Source organism: Acipenser ruthenus, chromosome 2, assembly GCF_902713425.1.
Source record: "Acipenser ruthenus chromosome 2, fAciRut3.2 maternal haplotype, whole genome shotgun sequence".
Lineage (NCBI taxonomy): Eukaryota > Metazoa > Chordata > Actinopteri > Acipenseriformes > Acipenseridae > Acipenser > Acipenser ruthenus.
In genome coordinates this window covers 67,365,035-67,386,185 of record NC_081190.1, presented here as the reverse complement: position 1 = coordinate 67,386,185, position 21,151 = coordinate 67,365,035, and the positions used below count along the sequence as shown (strand labels likewise).

The following is a 21,151-nucleotide window of genomic DNA, read 5'->3' as shown; positions in this document are numbered from 1 at the left end:
ATTAATATTGTACAGAACGCATTTAGTGGCCTAATGAACGGCTAATGATTTCTGCAACAGCAGATGACAATTATAAATATTCAGCCACATGTAATTCAACAAAATGCAGCATCTTTTGTTTAACCTACATACTGTGCACATGCAGACAGCAAACTGAACTGGTGGTCTTCCTGGAAACATGCGCAATTTAAGTATTAAACAAACGCATCTAAAATGCTACACTGATTAACAATAGCATATCTATCTAGTACTGGATTTTAAACTCGTTCTCAATTAGTCTGATTCGTAAGAGGTGCTCCTAATAAGTCCTACCAGTCTGTAATGATAGTTATGAGTTAAACACCTGTTCTTCCAGTCCTCTCGACCAGAAAGTCATTAATACATCACAAACCCACTATGAAGCAAACTACCAGCTCAATCAAATAATTATGAAATCCAACGGTTCATTACAAAATTGCTCCCCAAGGGTTACAGTACTACCTACCCGGACTCTCTACCCGCTTGTAGTGGTAGGGGTTGATGCAGACCTCCTTCTGCTTGGAGCCGAAAGGGTACTCGCAGCACTCCAGCGGCTTCAGTTCATGGTGGCTCTGAAGGTCGGGCCAGCGCCAGACACGGCAGTAGATGACATGCGGTAGCCCCTTGCGGTGAGAAACCTGCAGGCGGCCGTCCAGGGAGCGGGGGATGGTGACACAGTTGGACGGCTGGCCGGGGCAGCTGAGCGCCTTCTCCAGTTCCTCCATCGCACCCTTCTTCTTCTTCAGCTTCTTCACCAGGGCGTCCACCGCTTTCTCCGCCCATTTCTCCTCCTCGTCGCCCTGCTTCCAGCCCAGCAGCCGCTTCACCGCCGGGCTGGTGAAGGAGAACAAGCTGGTCACGTTCATTGTTTTTCCGTGAGTAGTGTCCGATTTAACCAAAACCGTTTGTAAAGTCAGCTTCCCACAATATATATAGATATATATATATTTTTTTTTTATTGAAAACACAACTGAAGTGCCATTCAGTTAAATTTTCAGGTTTCTGTCCTTCTCAGTTAAAGGTTGTGTGAGAATTCCACCATCTGAATAAATCAGAGCCCAGCTTTGTTGTTCTTTCAGTCTGGTTACTGCGCTTTGTCACAAGCACCTGAGAGAGAAAGAGAGGGAGGGAGAGAGAGAGAGAGAGAGAGAGAGACAGACAGAGAGAGAGAGAGAGACAGAGAGGAGAGATCAAGAGTGAACCAAACATTGAGGGGAAGGAAGTTGTCAAAATGGGCAGGGTCTTATACATTTTGTCCAAACTAAAGGACTTGGACAAAACAACAGTACACCAACTCTGAATGAAACCTAGCACAGGAAGCAAAGTTAAAATTGGCAGAACATCCTGATCTCTCTAGGGAAAGTGATGTAATTTTATTATAGCTTCTGGGAATCTCTGGTCCTTGAGTAACACAGGGTCAAATGATACACATACCATGGAAATAGTGGGAGTCCCAGCACTAGCACTGCAGTTTAGCTTTCAATACATGACAATCAGCAAAACCCAGTGTTCAGAGAGAAACAGAGCAAGCAATAATAAATATTACATAACTTAATGTTCATATATTGAACAAGACTTACACATTTTACCATATCAATAGTACTTTAATAATAGAACAGGGTGAGAATTTAACGGTGTATCATTATAAACATTTTAAAATGTATGCGACATTAATAGTATAACTGTTAAGAGATCAGCGCTTCTACTTTTGAGCTTCTAACTACTGTGCCCTCTGGATACGTATTTCCAAAAGCTCCTTGTTTGGTTTCAAAATGCCTTTTCATATTGTATTCTTTAACTACTGACACACATTCACTGCACAATAAACACATTGGATTTGCATTCGGTACAGTTGGTAAAATAAATAAGTATTTATTGGTCTACTCATTGAATCTACAATTTCTGTTCTTACTACAGTAGCTAGAGTAGAGCGAGCCATGTTATAGCAACACGAGTAAAACAAACTAAAAATCACGTAGTATTAAAGGAGTTAATGATAAATTAGAAATAATTATAAAACTAAATATTTCACCTCAACCACCGTGTCGTTTCCTTGTGTTGAGCGGGTGACAGAGTAACAGATTTACGATAACTAAATAAATGAACACATTATTTTTTTTTTTCTGGTACTTTTCACTTCTGTATATACAACTCCAAAATTATTCCACAGAATAGAACTCACAAAACAGCTAGTTGCTTTTTTAGACAACTCGACTCGCACAGGCAGTACCGCAGCAGAGACACAGTCCATCAGCGTAACACCCACAAAACCACCTGTTTTCTCATTATCCAATGATCCAAATAAACATACAAAAACGTTTTACACAAGCGTCATCGCTGGGCTTCTGGGTAGTGTAGTTTTAAAAGAAATCCATTATTTTTTTTATAGGAGAACAGCAGTAAAAAATTGTTTGTGCAGAGTTTTTTTTTTTTTTTTTTTTTTTTTTTTAAAAAGGTGCAGTTGCAAAGCAGAATTCCATTCCCAAAATGCCAGTTCTGTTCCCACTGCCTAATTCCGTGACTGTGGAAAATCAATAGCCCTCCATGTTGAGCCTCCAACACCCAGTAGTTTTAAATGAATGCTTATAACTTTGTACAATCAGAAAGTGACAATTGTGTAGAACTATTTTCATTTGGCAACACACACATATACATTTATTTATGATAGACAGATAGGATAGATTTTATAATACAATATAAATATATATATATGAAAAATAAATGAGTTGCTGTTTCCAAAACGCAGTAGTACAAAAATAAGTCTGCGCGGTTATCAACAACAACTACGACAGGAAAGCTATATTTAGACCCAGTGCCTGCTCCCACTCTAATTGCTAATTTAATCAGGACCTTCTGCAACGGAAACACATTCATATCCATAGCCAGCATCAAAGGAAACATCTTTAGAAGAGATATCCTTCGAGCGGCCAGCACACGGTCCCATGCCACTTTCCACATTGTTCTACAACTCCTCTGGGAAGAACGAGGAGTTTATTTCTTTTTATTGCTGAAAACATCACTTCCTCCCCAACAAGTTTATAGTTCTCTACAGGTGGACTGCAGGAAGTGGTGGCTGTACTGTATAACCACTGGAAAACAATCAACTACAATGCATGCTAGCTACTGGCCATTTCCTCACTCCAACCCTGACTGCAACTTCAATGTCCATAACCCCTTGACGGACATTAGAAGAGTTAAGTAGGTCACAATGTGCAGATTTTATTTCACAACCCCTTCCTTCAATTAAAACAAAAGGAGACAATTTTTTGTCTGGAGGCCTGGTTAGCAGAACCTCAATTACAAAAACGTTAAGAATTAAAAACAGCATCAAGCAGTCCACTATACAATTCTATTTGTTGCAGAGATGAAAAGTTGGTTCATTACTTCAGACTCAGACATCCATATTCTTGCGACGTGCGTCTTATGTTAAGTCGTACAGCCTCTTATGGGTCTGTGACCTGAAATCGCAGAGTGTTGGATAATGTGGAAAAATGTCAATATTTACTGCATGGTCAGAGTGAAGCTGAACAGCTTTTATAGCTAACTGCACCTGATGTATCACATTCATCTGCGACAGAAGTATGAACCAGCCCTAACACACAGCAATGGTTTGATTCTGCTCTGCTGCTTCCTTGCTCAAGGTTCTCAAAAATGAGTTTTATACAATAGCATTAGGGTGGAAGTCTACTACTCAGTTTTGCCATTTTCTTATCCTTAGAGCTCTTCATTTAAGTTTGAGGCAGGAGCAGGAAGGTTTATTTCATGCAAAACATGGAAAAACAGCCACGTTTAGTGGAGAATTCCAGAATTTTATTAGGCATGGTAATTCTTTACAGTCCGTTGTTTCACAGGAGGATTCTTTAAATCAACACTTCTTACCCATGTTATTTCTCTCTCTCTTATTGCCATGAATTAAGAATTACATTTATGATCGGTTTAACACATTGCAGTTTCTGGACCAGTCAGCATCTGTAGAACAAAGCTTTAGCAAACCTCACCTACCCTGTCATTACGACAGAGAAACATCGCAGTGTACAGGAAGGATGGAACAAGCCGTCACTTCTCACGCCAGTGAAAAAAGTGTCACTGCGTCTCTAGTTCTTCAGCCAGCTGTCAGGTGTACACAGGCCTAACTCACCGGATATTTGCATGACTAGCGCAATTCAAACGCATTTATAACAATGAGGTTTAATTCAATTGTATGTACAACAATCACAGATGCTTAAAAGACAATCCTCAGCAATAGCATGCAAGAAATTGACTTTCCTGAACTGTACACTGTTTTTGGCAGCTCCTTTAGTTCTGTACAGAGAGGTAGCTGAAGTGATGAAATACTGCAACTCCTCCCCCACAACCCCCAACTGTCTACACAAACAAGAACAGCATTAATGGTTTCAAAACCTGTTCTGCTCTAAATGATTACAAATTACTTTGGTAGAATGAGCCTTGGCACAGAGTCATCTGCATGGATTTAAAAACACTAATGTCAGGTTTACACACCTTTGTATAAAATACATTTAAGAGTAGTGAAATATAAGTGAATACAATCACGTATTGTAAAGCATTCCAAGTTACCCATCATTAAAGCTTAATGTATTTTGTATTGAATTATATTGTAATTGGTTTACCAGAGGCACAGCTGAGATTAACTAAGAGTCCAGATGCTTATTCTCATAGGCAGCCGCAGCTGTACACTGAGTTTTAGACTGAATACACCACTGTTTGTTCTTACTGTAAATATGAATTACAGTTAAGGTTTTCAGACAAGCAGAATTATTGTATTACTCTGTAGTAGAAACCACTTCAAATCCTAGAATGTACTTAAAGCAGATAACAGCAGATGGGGACATTCAATAAACATTTAACTTATGTATACTCTAAATGCTTACCAGAACTCCATTTAGAATTAAGGGCTAAAAATAAGGTTATTTTCTAGTAGAACTGCAAACCTAAAAAATGGTCCAACATTGTAAATAGGGTGATACGTATCAACTCAACCAGAGCTCCCCACCAAGATTTTGCTTATATTTTGTGTAGTGGAAGGAACAGTTCAGGTATGAAACCAGGCCAGATGAAGATTTGTTGAAATATACCCCCCTTTGTATGTGTGTGTGTGTGTGTGGTGGGGGGGGGGGATTTTGTCCTACTTGAAACGTCTCATTTTGGAGTGATTTTGAGGGTCTAAAAATGATATTTAGAATGTCAGTAGCCCTATGCATGCTTGTGTGCAGATAGCCAGGTAGGTCTTCTGTTGGAATCATGCAAAATAAGTACCACTGCTTTAGTATTTGTGTTGCTGGGGGCCTTAAAATTGAAAATTGTCCAATTGTCAAATTCCTGAGTGATATTTAAGTGCATGTTCCTTCTAAAGTAGAATATATCTCACTTTCAAATTGCTTAGGTGTGCTCATAATTTAACTGGCTTTCTGTATGCAGCTGTAGCAGAGCTGCATACAGAAAGTCAACTAAGGATACTTGTGCCTGCTAAACCTGTTTACACTGCCCTTGCAGATCTCCCCCTACTACTATGCACTTGGACTACCCTGACCTCAGCACCACATTACTGGACCCTCAGCTAATACACTATCCTTGCACTACTATTATGTCTTTGTAGATACAATTTCTTGTAATCCTAAATTGTTGCATCCTATTTCATATTGTATTTTAGTAGTTTTTGCACTTAATGTAAGCTATACTGCATTTAAAAATTAATCTTGCCCTATAACACCTGTAAGTCACTTTGGATAAAGGCATCTGCCAATAATATTATTATTATTATTAATAATAATAATAAATGTCAACTAAAAGGTCTTGCTGTGTCTGAATGGCTTCCTGCAGAGAAGCCAATTATTACCAAGGATGATGTTGGTGGTCTTGCGATATGGATGGGATGCCAGTCACATCATCTGTACTGACACCCACCAATACAGTAACCAAGATTAACAATAATTTATCTCACATGGTCAAACGACTGAGCCAGCCAGGCGTTCAAAGGCTATAGGCGTAATGTTAACAGTCCTTCACACTGTTGCATCTAGACCAAAAAAAATTAATAATCAAGATTCAGTGTTGGTGCACATTTGTCAACTACCTGAAAAAATATTATAGCAAAGTCAGGAAAAAATAAATAGTAATAGTAAAATAAATCTCTATCACTGATAGAAATAAGCCCACACCTTCCCAAAGACATGTCAGTTGCATTCGGTGCAAGCCTTGGTTTTACAGCATTCCTTTGGCTGCATGTCTAAGTTGGTAAATAAATAAAAATACCAAACACTAACAGCACAAACACACTAAAACTAGTGAGAATTATTACTTAAGAAAATCTTACTGACATTGCAACATACTTAAATTGTTGTACTTACTCTATTTGGAGGAAACAAAGGCCATACCAGACACCTGTGATTTCCTGCCCTTTCTATGTGCTTCAATTACCACATGTGAGCTAATGGGATCCCATCATAGACTGACCTCCATGTCATCCCGATGTATCATTTTGCACCGGTTCAGTGCTGTAAATCAATTTAGGATCTCAAGCAGGTTGAAGAGGCTGGTAATGATGCTCTATCTATGGCCCTTGGGAACTCCACATTATACAAAACTTACATTATTTATAAAGGGCTAGATGGTGCCTCCATTAGGCTCCGTTCAAATTAGCCCTTCTGTGATCTGGCTTAAGCTCAGGCACTATAGGATGTTGTTCAAGCTACAAATCTGCTCTGTTACAGTTGCACTTTTAAGTTCATACAATACTATATGCATTAAAAAGGTCTGTCAAATCTGATACAGTACATGCACAACTGTTCTTCAAACAACTCTTCTGAATAAATCTAATGCACAATGCAAACTTGCACTTAACTGAAAGAAAACAGACTTGTAGTTTTACAACACAGTTCATAACTCCAAGCTCTTAATTTTCCTCTTCCTGGCTTAGCCTAGCAAAAAAAAAAAAATTCTATTCACTCAATTTGACCTCAGGATACAGACCACCTTGTGCTTTACACACTGCTACACTTAAACACCAAAATAAATCAAAATAAATTAATATAAAGTTAAAAACCCCTTTGTTCACAAAGTACGTGACATCTGCAACAAGGGCAGTATATTGTCACAAAGCAGTCAAATAAATGTCTTAACATGGCAACCGAATAATAATTTAACTTCACTCTCAAGGATAAAATTGCAATTAGATCACCATAAACAAATATCAAAAAGAGGGCATTCACAAGTCTGTATCCAGTTTAATCATTTTTCATTTGGAATTTATTTTATTTAGTTTCGTACCAACAAATGATTGATACATTTTGAAAATAAATTCTAGTAAACTTAATTTCAGTTCTGTTTTGTTTTTGAGCTGTGGTGGGGGAACTAATGTGATTCCTATCATTTAAGAAGCCAATGCAACCCAACACAGCCATTTTTTTGGGGTTTGCAAGTAAGCTCCCAAATCAATCTAGTAAGGCATTTCAAGACCACAAGGACATTTTATATAAAGTAACAAATGTGACAGTTAGTAATGTATAAGGGAAAACAAAAAAGTAAGGCCAAATCTGTCCTTTGGGTAATATGATTTTGCCTCAAACAGCTTGCTGTCAGAAGGTTTTGGTCCAGACTGTGCTGTGGGTCCACATCAGGTACAGATACACACTGTACAATTCATAACATCACTATAGCAATAAGCCAAGTTCTAGAATCGACACGCATGTGACCACCGACGTCAAAGAGTTTATTTTTTAAAATGCTGTTTATCTTTTATTCTCCACGCCAGACCAAAAGAAATGTAAAGATTCTAAGCAAATCTAATATGATGTATTTTAGTATTTGAATTGTCACTTTCTTTTGAGAAAGGACGGCTGTATTTGATTACAATTTAAAAAAAAAACAAACAAAAAAAAAAAAACAACATGCTAACAAAAGAAACTCAAATTACCGCCAAAGTGTTACTTTAAGTGATTGTTAAGACATAGATGGCGCATTTTAAACGGTATCCATCGTACTCAAACAAAACACAGCTAGGAGCGTTTCAAAGAAAAATGAAGCTTTTAGAGAACTGATTTCGTAACAAAAGAAAAACATAACATTTGTGTAACATTTAATTTTGGGGGGGAAAAAAAGTTTCAACTTGAGCAAACATTCTTCCTAATGACAATATTGACAAGCTGTATTTTATTAAACAAGTTTAAAACCTTATGTTTTAAAGTTAAATGCATCGTTAACGTATAGCATTAAACAAATAGAAAATAAATAAATGATCCCCATCATGATTTTTTTCTTAGGGAAAAAATGGTTTTAAAACTACGCTTCCACGAAAAATGAACACCATTTTTAAAAAGTTTCAAGTTGAAAGTTTGATGAACTAGATGAAAACAAAACGAAGTTACTTAAATGCAGTCGTCTGAATCAAAGAACAGTTAACCAATGTCATAATAATAGCGTACACTTTTACTAACTTGTGAAATCGGTTTTCTTATGTACCAACACACCACTTCCATGCAGTTTAAAATAATCTCATAACCGACTTTAAAGTTCTAAAATACGTTGGGGAAAATCCAGACTTTCTTTTCATTTTAGACGCCATCATGCTGGCTTGAAAAATGTATTTAAAAAAAAAAAACTTTACAAACTTATCTAAAGACAACACAACATGCAAACTCAAACAACTGCATACGAAATAATCTACCCGTTCAATCGAATTGTTGTATTTGTTGCAATTTCTGTCTTATTCATGTATCCTTTAAAATAAAATGAAAGTTACCTCTCTTTTCTTTCCTCCTAGCTCCACTCTCCACAGCTGCCTGGGTTGATCTGGTCTCTCTGGCGTCAGAGAGTCGGGAGCCGCTGCACCCTCCCTCCCCTGTGCTCAGTATCACACCGCGGGGATACAGCTAGGGGTCGTCTTACAATAACCAACCCAGGTCGCTTATGAAGAGCTTACAGTCACGCATCTCAATACAAAGCTAGGGACAATATAGCCTCCTATAATGTCTGCGTGCACACTTGAATTGCTAGTATACCAGAGTACAAAATACTATAACCCACAGATATATTGCAGTACTGTTTAGTTTTTTTCGTGTAGGTGCGATGGTGGATGGCTCAAAATACTAACAATCACCGCACCACCCTTACAAAAGTTGACCATGGTCATTACATATATATGTCACACTGAATTTGCAAATAAGTAGGTGCACACACTGTGGTTTTGTAAATGCATTACACCTATCGCTAAAGTGTTCATTAGCATAACCTTTTATAATACAATAAAGATATAGGGACTATGAGATCAACTCAATAATTACATTCTGTTTTTTCTAGCTTTATATATTTTTATTAATTATTAATTAATAATGAGTCATGTAGTAGATGGTTTTATCCAAAGCAACTTTCAGAGACTAGGGGGTGAACTATACATCCCAACTGCTGTAGATTCACTTACAGGAGGAGCATAAGAAGGTTAAGCAGCTTGCTTAGGCCTGGCATTGCACTGGGAACCTCCTGGTAACAAGCCCCTTTCTTAAACCACTGGACTACCAAGCCTCCTTTTTTAGTGTGCAGAGAAGTCTTTACAAATGTATACAGCAATCTTTTTTTTTTTTAAATGTATTTCTCCTTTTGTACAAAAACAGTGTTTTGTTTTTTTTTATAAAAGAGACAAGCTCAAATGTCATTATTTCAAAAAAGGTTAAAAGATAGAAATTACAGAAAGAACATAAAAGAAAATGAAGATGAAGAAAAACAGACTGCACTCCAAAGTTTGGATTTAATGCAAGAAGAAACCACATTAAAATCAATAAACATTTACATAAGGTGGCTCAGGACAGCAAGTGACTCACCTACCTATGGACCAGAAGGTTACAAGTTCAATTGCCACTTGGGGATAACCTGGAAATACTCCAGCAGAATACCCTGCATGTTTTATCAGGCATGACAAGATGAGCTGGTCTTGAGATGAGATAAACAACCCCTCAACAAGGGGACTGACTCCAGTGTCCTCTTAAAATGACACATTAAAATCTTGATCTTCCACCACAGATCAGGGGTACAGAGAAGAGAGGACCCAAATGTCAACATGCAGCTCCTGCATATAAGCCCACTATGCACGGATGCTTAATTTGGTAATACAAGAAAGGAAAGGTTGTTCTGCTTCTAATAAAGAAATTCAGGTCAGAACAACTGCAAATAAACAACAGCTTTTTAATAAAAATAGCAAATTTATTATAAAAAAAACAAAACAAATCAATGAGGTCAAATCAAGCTGTGTCACAAGGGGGCACCCACTGCCCAGGCAGATATAGAGCTTTGTCTCATCTGCCGAGGATCAGAACCAATAAAAGTAATGACGTGGTACTGCTTCATTATACTGACTCACATAGATTTAGTTTTAAAAGCCGCAACACTGTAAGAAAAAGAAAAAAAAAAAACTTCCACAAATAGCCAATAAAAATGTAAGCGTGGCATACAGACGGCCAGAAAGAAGGCCTGCTTCCTCCATATATCCCCAGATTCTAACACTCTTAATAAGTTCAGGTTTAGTTACAGTCACTGTGAAGTACTACAGCAGAACATGAAGATTACCAGGAGTCAAACCTTCAAACTGGAGCTGCAAGTGAGCCACAACAAAAATGACCCTCACCTTGGTATGTTTGTTTACAGCTTGAATTCGATCTTCACTTCTGAGAGGCATAATTTTGTCTGCATTAGAATACAACAAATACCTGAGCAGTACAAACAGTATAGGTATGTGGTTATGTCAGGGCACAAGCAATGCTTATAATTAAATAGCATAACCATCACCCCATTTACCTCGTTCTACATGGACGGCACCCCTTAACTTCCAACATGATGTTATGGCCCTCTTGACAGTGCCATGGCAGGACCCTGAGATATAGAAACGGTTACAAGAAAGAATAATGGATTATTTTCCCGAATATGATGGAATTTAAAAGTAAAACACCAGTTAAAATGAGACACAACTTCTCGTTAACAGAGGGGGCTTGCTTTGGCTCCTAAAGCACATATAATCTTGGAATCATTGCTCACTAAATATTTGAGTATTTCTTAATATGAACGGTGGTACTAGTCTAGGGAGCAGCCTTTGGAGAAACCCAGTATTTGGTGTAAAATAACAAACATTAACACAATAACAAATCATTCTTTGTTGAGAGTAAAAGTATATTTGGAGCATACCTGTACTGGGGTGGATTACTCATTATAATCTACTGAGGTACAGTATTTAGCACACAAGTGTAACTTATCCTCATTTTCTGCATAAATTCATTTGTACCAATACTTGCTGGAAGTGTAGGTTGATTTAACTTGTAAACTCAAATGCAGCAGGATTTAACATTTCTTCCTGGGTGACCCTAACCCAGGTCAATTTTACAACTGACTTTTCTTTCATTGTTTAAGCCTTCTCTGTCAGGTGCATGGGATTATCCAGAGAGTATCATGTTTAGCGGGTGTCTGACAACACTATTTAGAGACTGAAAGATCCCCCCCCCCGTTCAACACAATTACAATTCAGATTATAAACAGCATCTAGAGAATGACTCAGTCGTAATTATCTTAAAACACAGCATGCAATCTTATTCAGTAAAATTAAATAGTGACTCAGGGATTACCTTAAACACAGAGGGCAATGCTTTTCAGAAAAGTATTAGAATTAACCAACAATAATTAAATACATCAATAAATAAAAACATTTAAAAAATCAGTTTCTGTTTTTATCTACTGCCTCTTTTTAATAGCAATTTATGGGACATAAAAAGGACATCGTTATAATTTCCACAATATATACAGTATATATATATATATATATATATATATATATATATATATATATATATATATATATATATATATATATATATATATTATATGTGTGTGTGTGTTTTTCTTATAATTACAAAGTACAGGGAACATTGTAACATGAAATACTTAAACAACAGTTTCAAAAGCATTGAAAGGACCATTATTCTTAAAGTGAAATGTCCACAATAGCTCAATTGATCTAGTTTTACTTTATCTTCTGTATGTTATATCTATTAGTTACAGTTCTAGTAATAACAGTTGTATTAGGTAAGTCTTTCTAACCCCACAAAAATTAGTAAATAATTGCAGTATTTCTCACTTTAAAAATGTGCTTTGTTATGTGTACACTTTGCAACCTTGGAACACTAAAGAGAACATTCAGTGTATCCAAGCTGTCAGGGTATTGATTTAAAGGAAATGTCTACAGGACTCCTTAAAACAGTTGTGACAAGTAAATACTTGATGGTTCAGGTCCTGTGACACCTAAGATAACCTTGCCTGCTAGACCGTCAGGGCCTTGGAGAGTGAAAACCCAGAACCACCACACTACTCCTCCTCACTTCCACACACCCAGTGCTCATTTATATATTAGTGGAGATCCTGTCACAACCAGGACTGAAAGCTTCGAAAATTCATTCAAAAAACATCTTTTTAATGCGTTTTGTCTATTAAAGACTAATTAATTAACCACATCGAAGATTGCTGTTACAGAAATGCTATCTGAGTTAAATCAAATATAACAAAGTAGATACTAAATACAAAAATATAATTCATTGAACAGCTTAAATCAGTTTAAAATTTAATAATGCATTTAAATGAGAAAAATCTATTCATAGATTATTATTTAAGCAGTAAACCACATTCTTTGACGTATTATTTAATTGCTGCCAATAAGAAACCTCCCATGAAGAATGCAGAAAAAGAAATATTTATATTTTATTGGTCTTAAATTTAGAATGTGTTTTGTGCAGCGACTGGCAGCATTGAAATCAGCTACCCTATTGCCAGTAACAAATATAGCAGAAAGAGTAATATTGAATGTGTTTCAAAAGCACACACACACACACACACACAAACGTATAGCTATTCCAGATGGGCATCAAATGGGCTCATTAATATTTCATACTACTGCACTAAAATAGATGTGAGCAATGTTAGAACTCTAGGGATGTGAAGATTTCCTTTTGGTGCAAAAAAAAAACAACTCAATGTTCCACGCTGTTAATAACTACACTCCGGTTCTATAATCTTTCTATTCTAAAAATACTTTGTTTCGGTTTCAAAATTCTCAAAAGTGTTATAGTGTTCCACTTTTTTCAGATTTGTAATAAGAACATAAGAACATAAGAACATTTACAAACGAGAGGAGGCCATTCGGCCCATCTTGGTTGTTTGGTTGTTAGTAGCTTATTGGTCCCAGAATCTCAAGCAGCTTCTTGAAGGATCCCAGGGTGTCAGCTTCAACAACATTACTGGGGAGTTGGTTCCAGACCCTCACAATTCTCTGTGTAAAAAAGTGCCTCCTATTTTCTGTTCTGAAGGCCTTTCTGTTTCTGTTCTGCAAGCCTTGGTGTGGGAACTGCAAGGTGGTGGATAGTTTTTTTTTTTTTTCAGTTTAACTACATCTCAATACAATACCAAAACTGAAAAGGCTATTTTAAATATTCCTGGTATGGTTGAATTTGGGAAGGTACATTTTGGTATGCAAACTTTAATTTTGAGTAAACCATTGCCATTATTCTGAATACTTAAATGTAGGTTTTGTTGACAAAATGACAAGCTTTACTGTTTTTTTTTGAACGGAATTAGAAATAGAATGTGTGCGACAAAGTTGTCCTGTTAAGAAAGCAGAATCTATATTTCAGTCTGCCGACTAACCGTCCATTTCACTGCAACCTGTGGGGTCCCCAGGACTAGTTTATGCCACAAACCTCTGCCGGCGGAGGAACATTTTGGAATATATGGAAGCACTAGAACGGTGACGTCACGCGGCTGGCGACAGAATGTCTGAGTGAGGCGCAAGCGAGCAGCAAGTGAATGTGAAATCTGGGAAAACAGTGCGAGTGGGCAAATTGAGTGGAGCTGTAGCGGAGCAGACAACAGCTGCATAGAGTTTATCAGTGAAGGGCGGGTAGAAGAGTGAGGACTCAAGGGTGTCTGTGACTGATTGTAACTGGATGTACCTCGTTCGTTTTTTGTTTTATTTTTGAAGAAACTATTTTGGAAACAAGTCTATAAAAATATATCTTCCGAAATCATTTGCTGCAAGGTGTAAAAATGTTGGAGGAGTATGACATACACTCAACTTGCTTTCAATTAAAATAATATTTATTGCCGTTGTTTTTTAAATTGTACATAGCAACTTGTAGTAGATTAAAGTTAGTATTTCATTGTCGTTTCAGGTTTAGCAGTTGCATGTGTTAAATTGGGAAGATAATGATAATAGGACATTGTTTAGAATTAAAAAAAACGTAATAGACATTCTATTAGACATTCTATTGACCTTAAACATTGTCCTTTTTATGCACAGTATTTTATATGTGTGTTAGTTTTATTGTTTTAGAGATTACATGTATTCATGACAAAACAAACCTTGCATATTTATTAGTAAGGGGTGGTCTAGTGTAAGTCATATTGTCCCTCCCAACCCCAGTAGCCGCTCACATTATGTTAATCTTTTTTTTATTATTTTTTTTTTATATATACCTATCGGGAATATCGACAAACAGACGCTGTCTGTCAGTGTCTGCTGTTAGATCCCTTATTAAAGTTTACTGTGGTGTACTTTAAAAAGCATAGTGAAATAATGGTTAAGCACAGTAAAACCATGGTTTACCATGGCGATGGATAGTAAACACTGTACATGATAAAAGCATATTGCAGAATATCCATAAACCTTTTTTTTTTATAAGGGATTGCAAGTGCTACTTTTCTTCCATATATAGCTGTAACTATCCGCAATAAGAGAGCTCTCTTGACTTGTTCTCTCAGCAGATGTCCACCATGCAGAAAGGACATGCATACCCCAGTTCCCTGATTCCAAAGGCAGCATTACAGCATACAGGCCTAACGCTATCCTGATACATCTATGTTGCACAGATAACAAATCATGTAAATGATGCTCTAAGACACAATGTTAACTGTGATTTTAATCTGTGTCTCCCTATTTAATTTAAAAATGTATACTTTTATCTGATGTACACACAATATGATATACTAGCTGCTAGCAAAACATATTGGGTGCATGTAAGGCCATACACTTCATTCACAGAAGATCTGAACATATACCTTGAAGTTATATATTCTTAAATCTGAACTTCATAAGAATTCATCTGAAAAGTCTGCAGCACTGTTTTTTTTTTGGTTTATTTATTTATTTATTTTTAATTTTTTTATTGGTGCAATACCTTCTAAACCATACCTCATCAGAGGGCAGTTTTAATATTTTTAAATTTATAATTATAAATTTGTCTGAACCCTTGTCTGCAATTTAAAAGCCCTGTAGGCAAATGAGATGAATAGTTGTTTGGGGTTTTCAGAATCTCCTGTGAGAAAACTTGTTTACATCATTAAGTTGTTTGTAGGTTATGCTGTTTTTTTTTTTTTATCAGTGGTTTAGTAATGTGTTGTTCTTCCAAAACAGCAGTCATTTTATAGTTTTATAGTTTTATTTGTTATTGTTATTTCTAACAACTACTGTTAACCCATAAACAGTAGACTGTATTTCTTAACACTGACGTGGCAGGGGATAGTCCTGCTGCGTGTAAATAGGATTTTGAATTGAAGTTTGGCAGGCTGTACTCTCGGCTAGCACACTGTGATAGCACTGCTTGGGTATGTTTCTTGTGTTTTGTTAAACCTTTATTTTGGCCCTCATCTTTGTTTTTTGTTTAATTAAACGTGCACACCAGCGATTAAACTGCAGTTTCTTTCTGACTGATTCTCATTCTTGACACCTTGAGCTACAACTGATATAGTAATACAGACAGATATTTTGCCTGTTTAAGTTGTCTTGCTGCTGCATACTGGCATATTTGCAATGTTCAGTAACTGAATTATTTTAGAAACAATATGATGTTAGTTGTTATATAATATTGTTAACCTTTTTTTTGCATACTGTCGTGTTTAGTCCTAGAAAATGTTATAATGTACGTCAAAATATCTGTACATTAGTCATTGAAGATAATGGCAAAACATCATTATAAAGTCATAGCTTAATGCGGTTGTACTGTGCCTTCAGAGGTTCCAATATCCAACTGGAGAAGGACATTGGAACAATAGCTTCAAACAAATAAGGTTTTCCTTTTAAATCTGTCTGCTGTAACTGACAGAAATATTTGTGGATGCTCTTTCCCTCAACAAGTAGGACTACCCGAAGCTGAGAAGACGATGACTTTGTGCAAGTGAAAGCCAATGACTTACAGCCCTGTCACACTTCCACAGTTTCATGATGCATTACCTATACAGTTTTATATGCTATTCTCTTTAAAGGCTTCCAGTTTACTTCACCGTAAATCCTATTACAGGCAAAGCTGAATAAATTGTATACGATGGTGGATAGCGTAGTAGATGGTTAGACTTCTCAAATGAAAATTGCCCAGTTCTCAGTATGCTGGTGTGTCGTAACTGGCTGTTTTGCTTGCAGTCCTTTTGGAAGCCAAGGAGGATAGTCCTTACAGAGTCAGTCTTAGGAATTTGTGCACATTTGTGGGCTGTGTTTGTTGAGACTCGCACAGCTGCTGTGCTGTGGATAAATAGGGGGCTTCATCCTCAGGAACTGAAACCTCTCACATGCATTTTTATTCATGCATTTAATACTATTTTATCCATTCACTGCATTTTTTAACAGAACACATAGATAGGCCTCCACCAGTATGTTATTCAGTTGGATTGGATAGTACATTTTCTGTAATCATAGAAAGGATTTCTATTTTCTTACAACAGCCTGCAACTTGTCATTGTCATGTGAAGCCTCTATTGTAAATAGGTCTCCAAAGAGCAACTCCCCCTGGTCCACTTAACCTGGAATGATACAAGTACTCTATAGCCATGATATTAAAAAAAAAAAAAAAAAAAAAAAACACCCACAGGGGTCAACCTTGCCTAGAAATTAAGATCTGGCAATTGATCAAGTGAAGAGCTTACACACGTTCAGGTTTGTTAAAGTAAAAAGTTACTTATAATTAGTTTACTTGTAATAAGATCACTTTTTTTGAGTAACTTATTAAAGTAAGTTATTCTTTAACTTTAATAAGTTTTAAAAGTGCATTGACAAGTAATCTGTGCAAAAAATTTAACTTTTTTTTTTTTTACCTTAATAGCATTAAAGCAAGATACTGTTGAGTAAAACCTATTGTACACCTGTGGCAAAGTGGTTTGCAGTGCGCAGGTGTACAGGTGATGCAATGCGTAAACCGATAACAAACAGCAAAGTTCACGGTCCAAACAATTCTTTATTTGTTTTTATAATCCAGGTCGTTTTGGCGACCTTAAATAATAATCCCTGGCAATACACAGCAATGTTTATTGCACAGTTTAAACCACGGGGTAATGACAAATGAGTACAATTAGAATTGGCAAACAAACAAACATGAAGCACTCACGGTTACTCTACGGTCCTTAAGCGGTTCTCTCACAACCATAACAAAAGAGCAGTTCGCTTGGCCACATCCCCTTTTGTATTTTCAGCCACGCCCCCTTGGTTAGTGAGTGTAATTGCTTTTCCTCCAATCCGCGGTTGCCACATCACTTCCTGTCTGGGGCGATGACTTGGTGTACTGTGGCTCTGCCCCCTTTCTAGATGGCCAACTTCCACCTTTCCCTGGAATGAATTGCCAGACCATCCAGTCCGGGGCACACTGTTCCCTTTACAACAGCGCCCACACAGGTTGGGAGGGAGATTTATAACCAAGATTCATTCTTTATCTGTCACAACACCAAAGTGCAAAAACTTAAACTACAATTGTTAAGCGATTCTACAGATAAAAAAAAAAATGTAAGTGTGACAGATGGATAAACAAAAAGACAGACATCTCCCTATATCCCCACATTCTGATACGCTAAATAATGTTAATACCAAGTTTAATGACGACTGGAGAAGCAATTTCTGTAGATACATGCAAATATACATTACAGATGGAAGGATGTACAGATATACAGCTACCCCCTATATCTCCAGAATCAGACAGTATCAATAACTTCATCTAAATAAGTTTAATATCAAATTTAATGATAAAGTTATTGGAAAAGCAGTTCTCATCTGTAATATATTAATTCAATAAGAAAGTAATCAGGACTATGTAACGGGTTAATTTTAGGAGCCAGTAATCATAGTAGTATATTAATTATAGAGTAATATTAACATACCTCCACCGGTTCATGCACCTACACATAAAAACACACAGCCATCCTGCACTGACATCATGCTGTACAAAGCACACACAAACTGAGGGTGTGCTGCACATATATTGTTTGGAGATCTCGTTGGATGAAATTTAACAGAGCAACACAACCATATACAGTGACTTAATGGAGGAATCGCAAACAATAATAACAATAATAATAATAATAATAATAATAATAATAATAATAATAAACTTTATTTTGTATAGCGCCCTTAAAAGCAATCATCTCAGAGCGCTTCACAATTAATAGTACAGAAATAAAATAAAAAGATTATACATAAAAAAGCACAAGGAAATAAAACAATCATAAAAATCATAAAAACGCCTTTCTAAAAAAGTAAGTCTTTAAATTAGCTTTAAAAACACTCAGAGAAGCGGAGTCCCTGATCTCTAGTGGAACTGAGTTCCATAATTTGTGAAACAAACAAACAAGAAATATAAAGCAGTGTGGAGAAATCGGGCAGCAGTGTGGAGTAGTGGTTAGGGCTCTGGACTCTTGACCGGAGGGTTGTGGGTTCAATCCCCAGTGGGGGACACTGCTGTTGTACCCTTGAGCAAGGTACTTTACCTAGATTGCTCCAGTAAAAACCCAACTGTATAAATGGGTAATTGTATGTAAAAATAATGTGATATCTTGTAACAATTGTAAGTTGCCCTGGATAAGGGCGTCTGCTAAGAAATAAATAATAATAATAATAATAATAAAGCTTGTATTACAGTTGAAATAGAGTGAAAACAAATGCTACAACTAACATGCCTGTAGAGAACGAAACAAGAAGTCATCTGGCCGTTAGGAATTGTGTAGAAAGTACAGTACTTACCAAAGTGGTGGCAGTTTTGGAAAAAATACAGCTATTGTTCTAATATGCACACTGTCAGCAGCATGTTATATCTTACAGATGTGATTCTAATGCTAGCTGGTGAGATCATCCTGGCTCTAGAGAATTACACATCAGGGAGAGAATACTGTACGTGATAGGGTTATTGCATCACCTTTTCCTTCATAGTGTTGTCAACACATCAACACAGCTGAGGGCAGAAAAATAGATCCCTTCCCATCATATACTAATATACTATATATATATATATATATATATATATATATATATATATATATATATATATATATATATATATATATATATATAGTGTATTCTAACTAATCAAAGATATAAAATAAAATGTAAAAATGCTATAATCACCTGGGAACTTCCTTAGGAACCAAGTAAAGACAATATTGTATGACGTACAAGTTATGATTTGTTATTTGTGACACTTTCCTTTAGATTTAATAATTGGTAACTGGAACACATTTACTGTTTCATCTGTTGCTTTTCAAGCAAGCTTAACAAAACCTGTTGTAGTACTGACTGTACATGTACTGTACAATAAGCAACCAGCTTATTATTTGCATACTGTATCAGCAGTACGTTTATTTAAAAAAATCAGGGTGAGCCATGCCCACACGCACAAAGCAACATAAATATATGATTTGGTACCCCTTTAGAGAGAAATATTAAAAAGTTATATTCAGATTGTCTCCACGTCCCTGTTGTAATCCTTTCCATTTCAATGCTGAAGATAATTTACAGTCAATCACGATTCCTCAAAATATGTAGCTTGTCATCGTAAGCGGTTATCACAATACTCCCTCAGCCTCTCTGTCTTGGTGGGCTCAGCAGATCTCTTCTGTACTGTGGGCACTCAGCTTTCAGATCACCAACATGTTACTGAGAACTACTGTGCCAAGCTGCTGGTGGAAGCAGAGTGGTTATCTATTGCAATGAGAATGCCCCGAAGGTCTAAAAAGTACTGTTATAATACATCTAGCCAGCTCGACCATCTGTTCACATTGCTTCGAATATTATTCCTTGCCCGTGTTGGTGGGTGTTCCTCAGATGGTGTTTCAGGCTATGACCCCATGGGTGTAAGCCATTGATCATAGCCAATTAACCACCTGCACTCCCAAGAAACCGGGATAACTGTGTACCAGTTGCAAGCGTAGATAACCATAAACAAGACCCTTTACAATTCCCCAAGAAAGCATCCAGTATCTATAGGTAAGATGAGAGAACCACAAACAGATATGCCTTGATATGACATTACAGGTTAGAAATCTACAGATTGGAATCTTTGTACAGTGCAATAATATTATCACCACTTTATACAGGCACTGGGTCTAATTCCTGTATTTTAGGACCTGTGTGGAGGTTTAATTGGCGTTGTTAGACAATTTACAGCATAGTAAGAACAAAGATCTGTGGGGGTTAAAGTGGTTGTTACAAACAAACTAATTCCATAATTCTTACATGTCGTACATTTACATTGATTCACTATATAGGTCTGAAATGTGCAATTTTAAAATAAACACATGTTACAGCAAACATGTATTTTAATTTTAAAACATGATTTCCGGTTCTACATTAAGTTAAAGAAAATTGTCAGTTTCCTTTACCTCAGCAATATCTTCGTGGTAAAAGGATGTTATTGGCTGCAAAGGATGTCAGTATATAATGGAAGCACCTGTTTGGGCATGGCAGGGGAAAAAAAAAGACATTGAAAAGGTGAGAACAATTTCACTCTCCAGGTGAAATGACCAGGAAAGAGCTACACTACCTGAAAGTAAGCCTTGCATTTTACCATTTTGGTAACACTTTATTTTAAGCACTACATATTAGACATTTATTATGTACTTATTTGTGACTAATTAGCACATAATACATCATGTATAGCCTCCTAATAAGGGTTTGTTAGGTACTTACTATGCTTATTCTCAAACATGCCTTAATAACAGGTTACTGGACATTAATAAAGTATTTGCATGCCTTATACTGAAGTAAAGACTGTTCTTGCCCATATTAGGTCCTACTAGCTGCTTGTATATGAGTAATACCTTGGTAATAAAGCAGCAAAACAAAATG

At 36.5% G+C, this 21,151-nt stretch overlaps 1 protein-coding gene across 4 annotated transcripts in view; it reads right to left on the bottom strand.

Moving 5' to 3' along the window:
- LOC117409514 (mothers against decapentaplegic homolog 1-like) overlaps positions 1–8,925 on the bottom strand; it is a 30,939-nt gene extending 22,014 nt beyond the window's left edge. The window contains exons 1-2 of one of the 4 annotated variants that reach the window (XM_034015693.3): positions 8,774–8,925; positions 485–1,125 (exon numbers count right to left, since the gene is read on the bottom strand). In XM_034015693.3, the coding sequence (XP_033871584.1) occupies positions 485–884 (400 nt within the window). In that variant the 5' untranslated portion in view covers positions 885–1,125; positions 8,774–8,925. The other 3 variants (XM_034015694.3, XM_058999348.1, XM_058999357.1) reach the window with 3 other exon arrangements.
- Between the last annotated feature and the right edge of the window lie 12,226 nt (positions 8,926–21,151).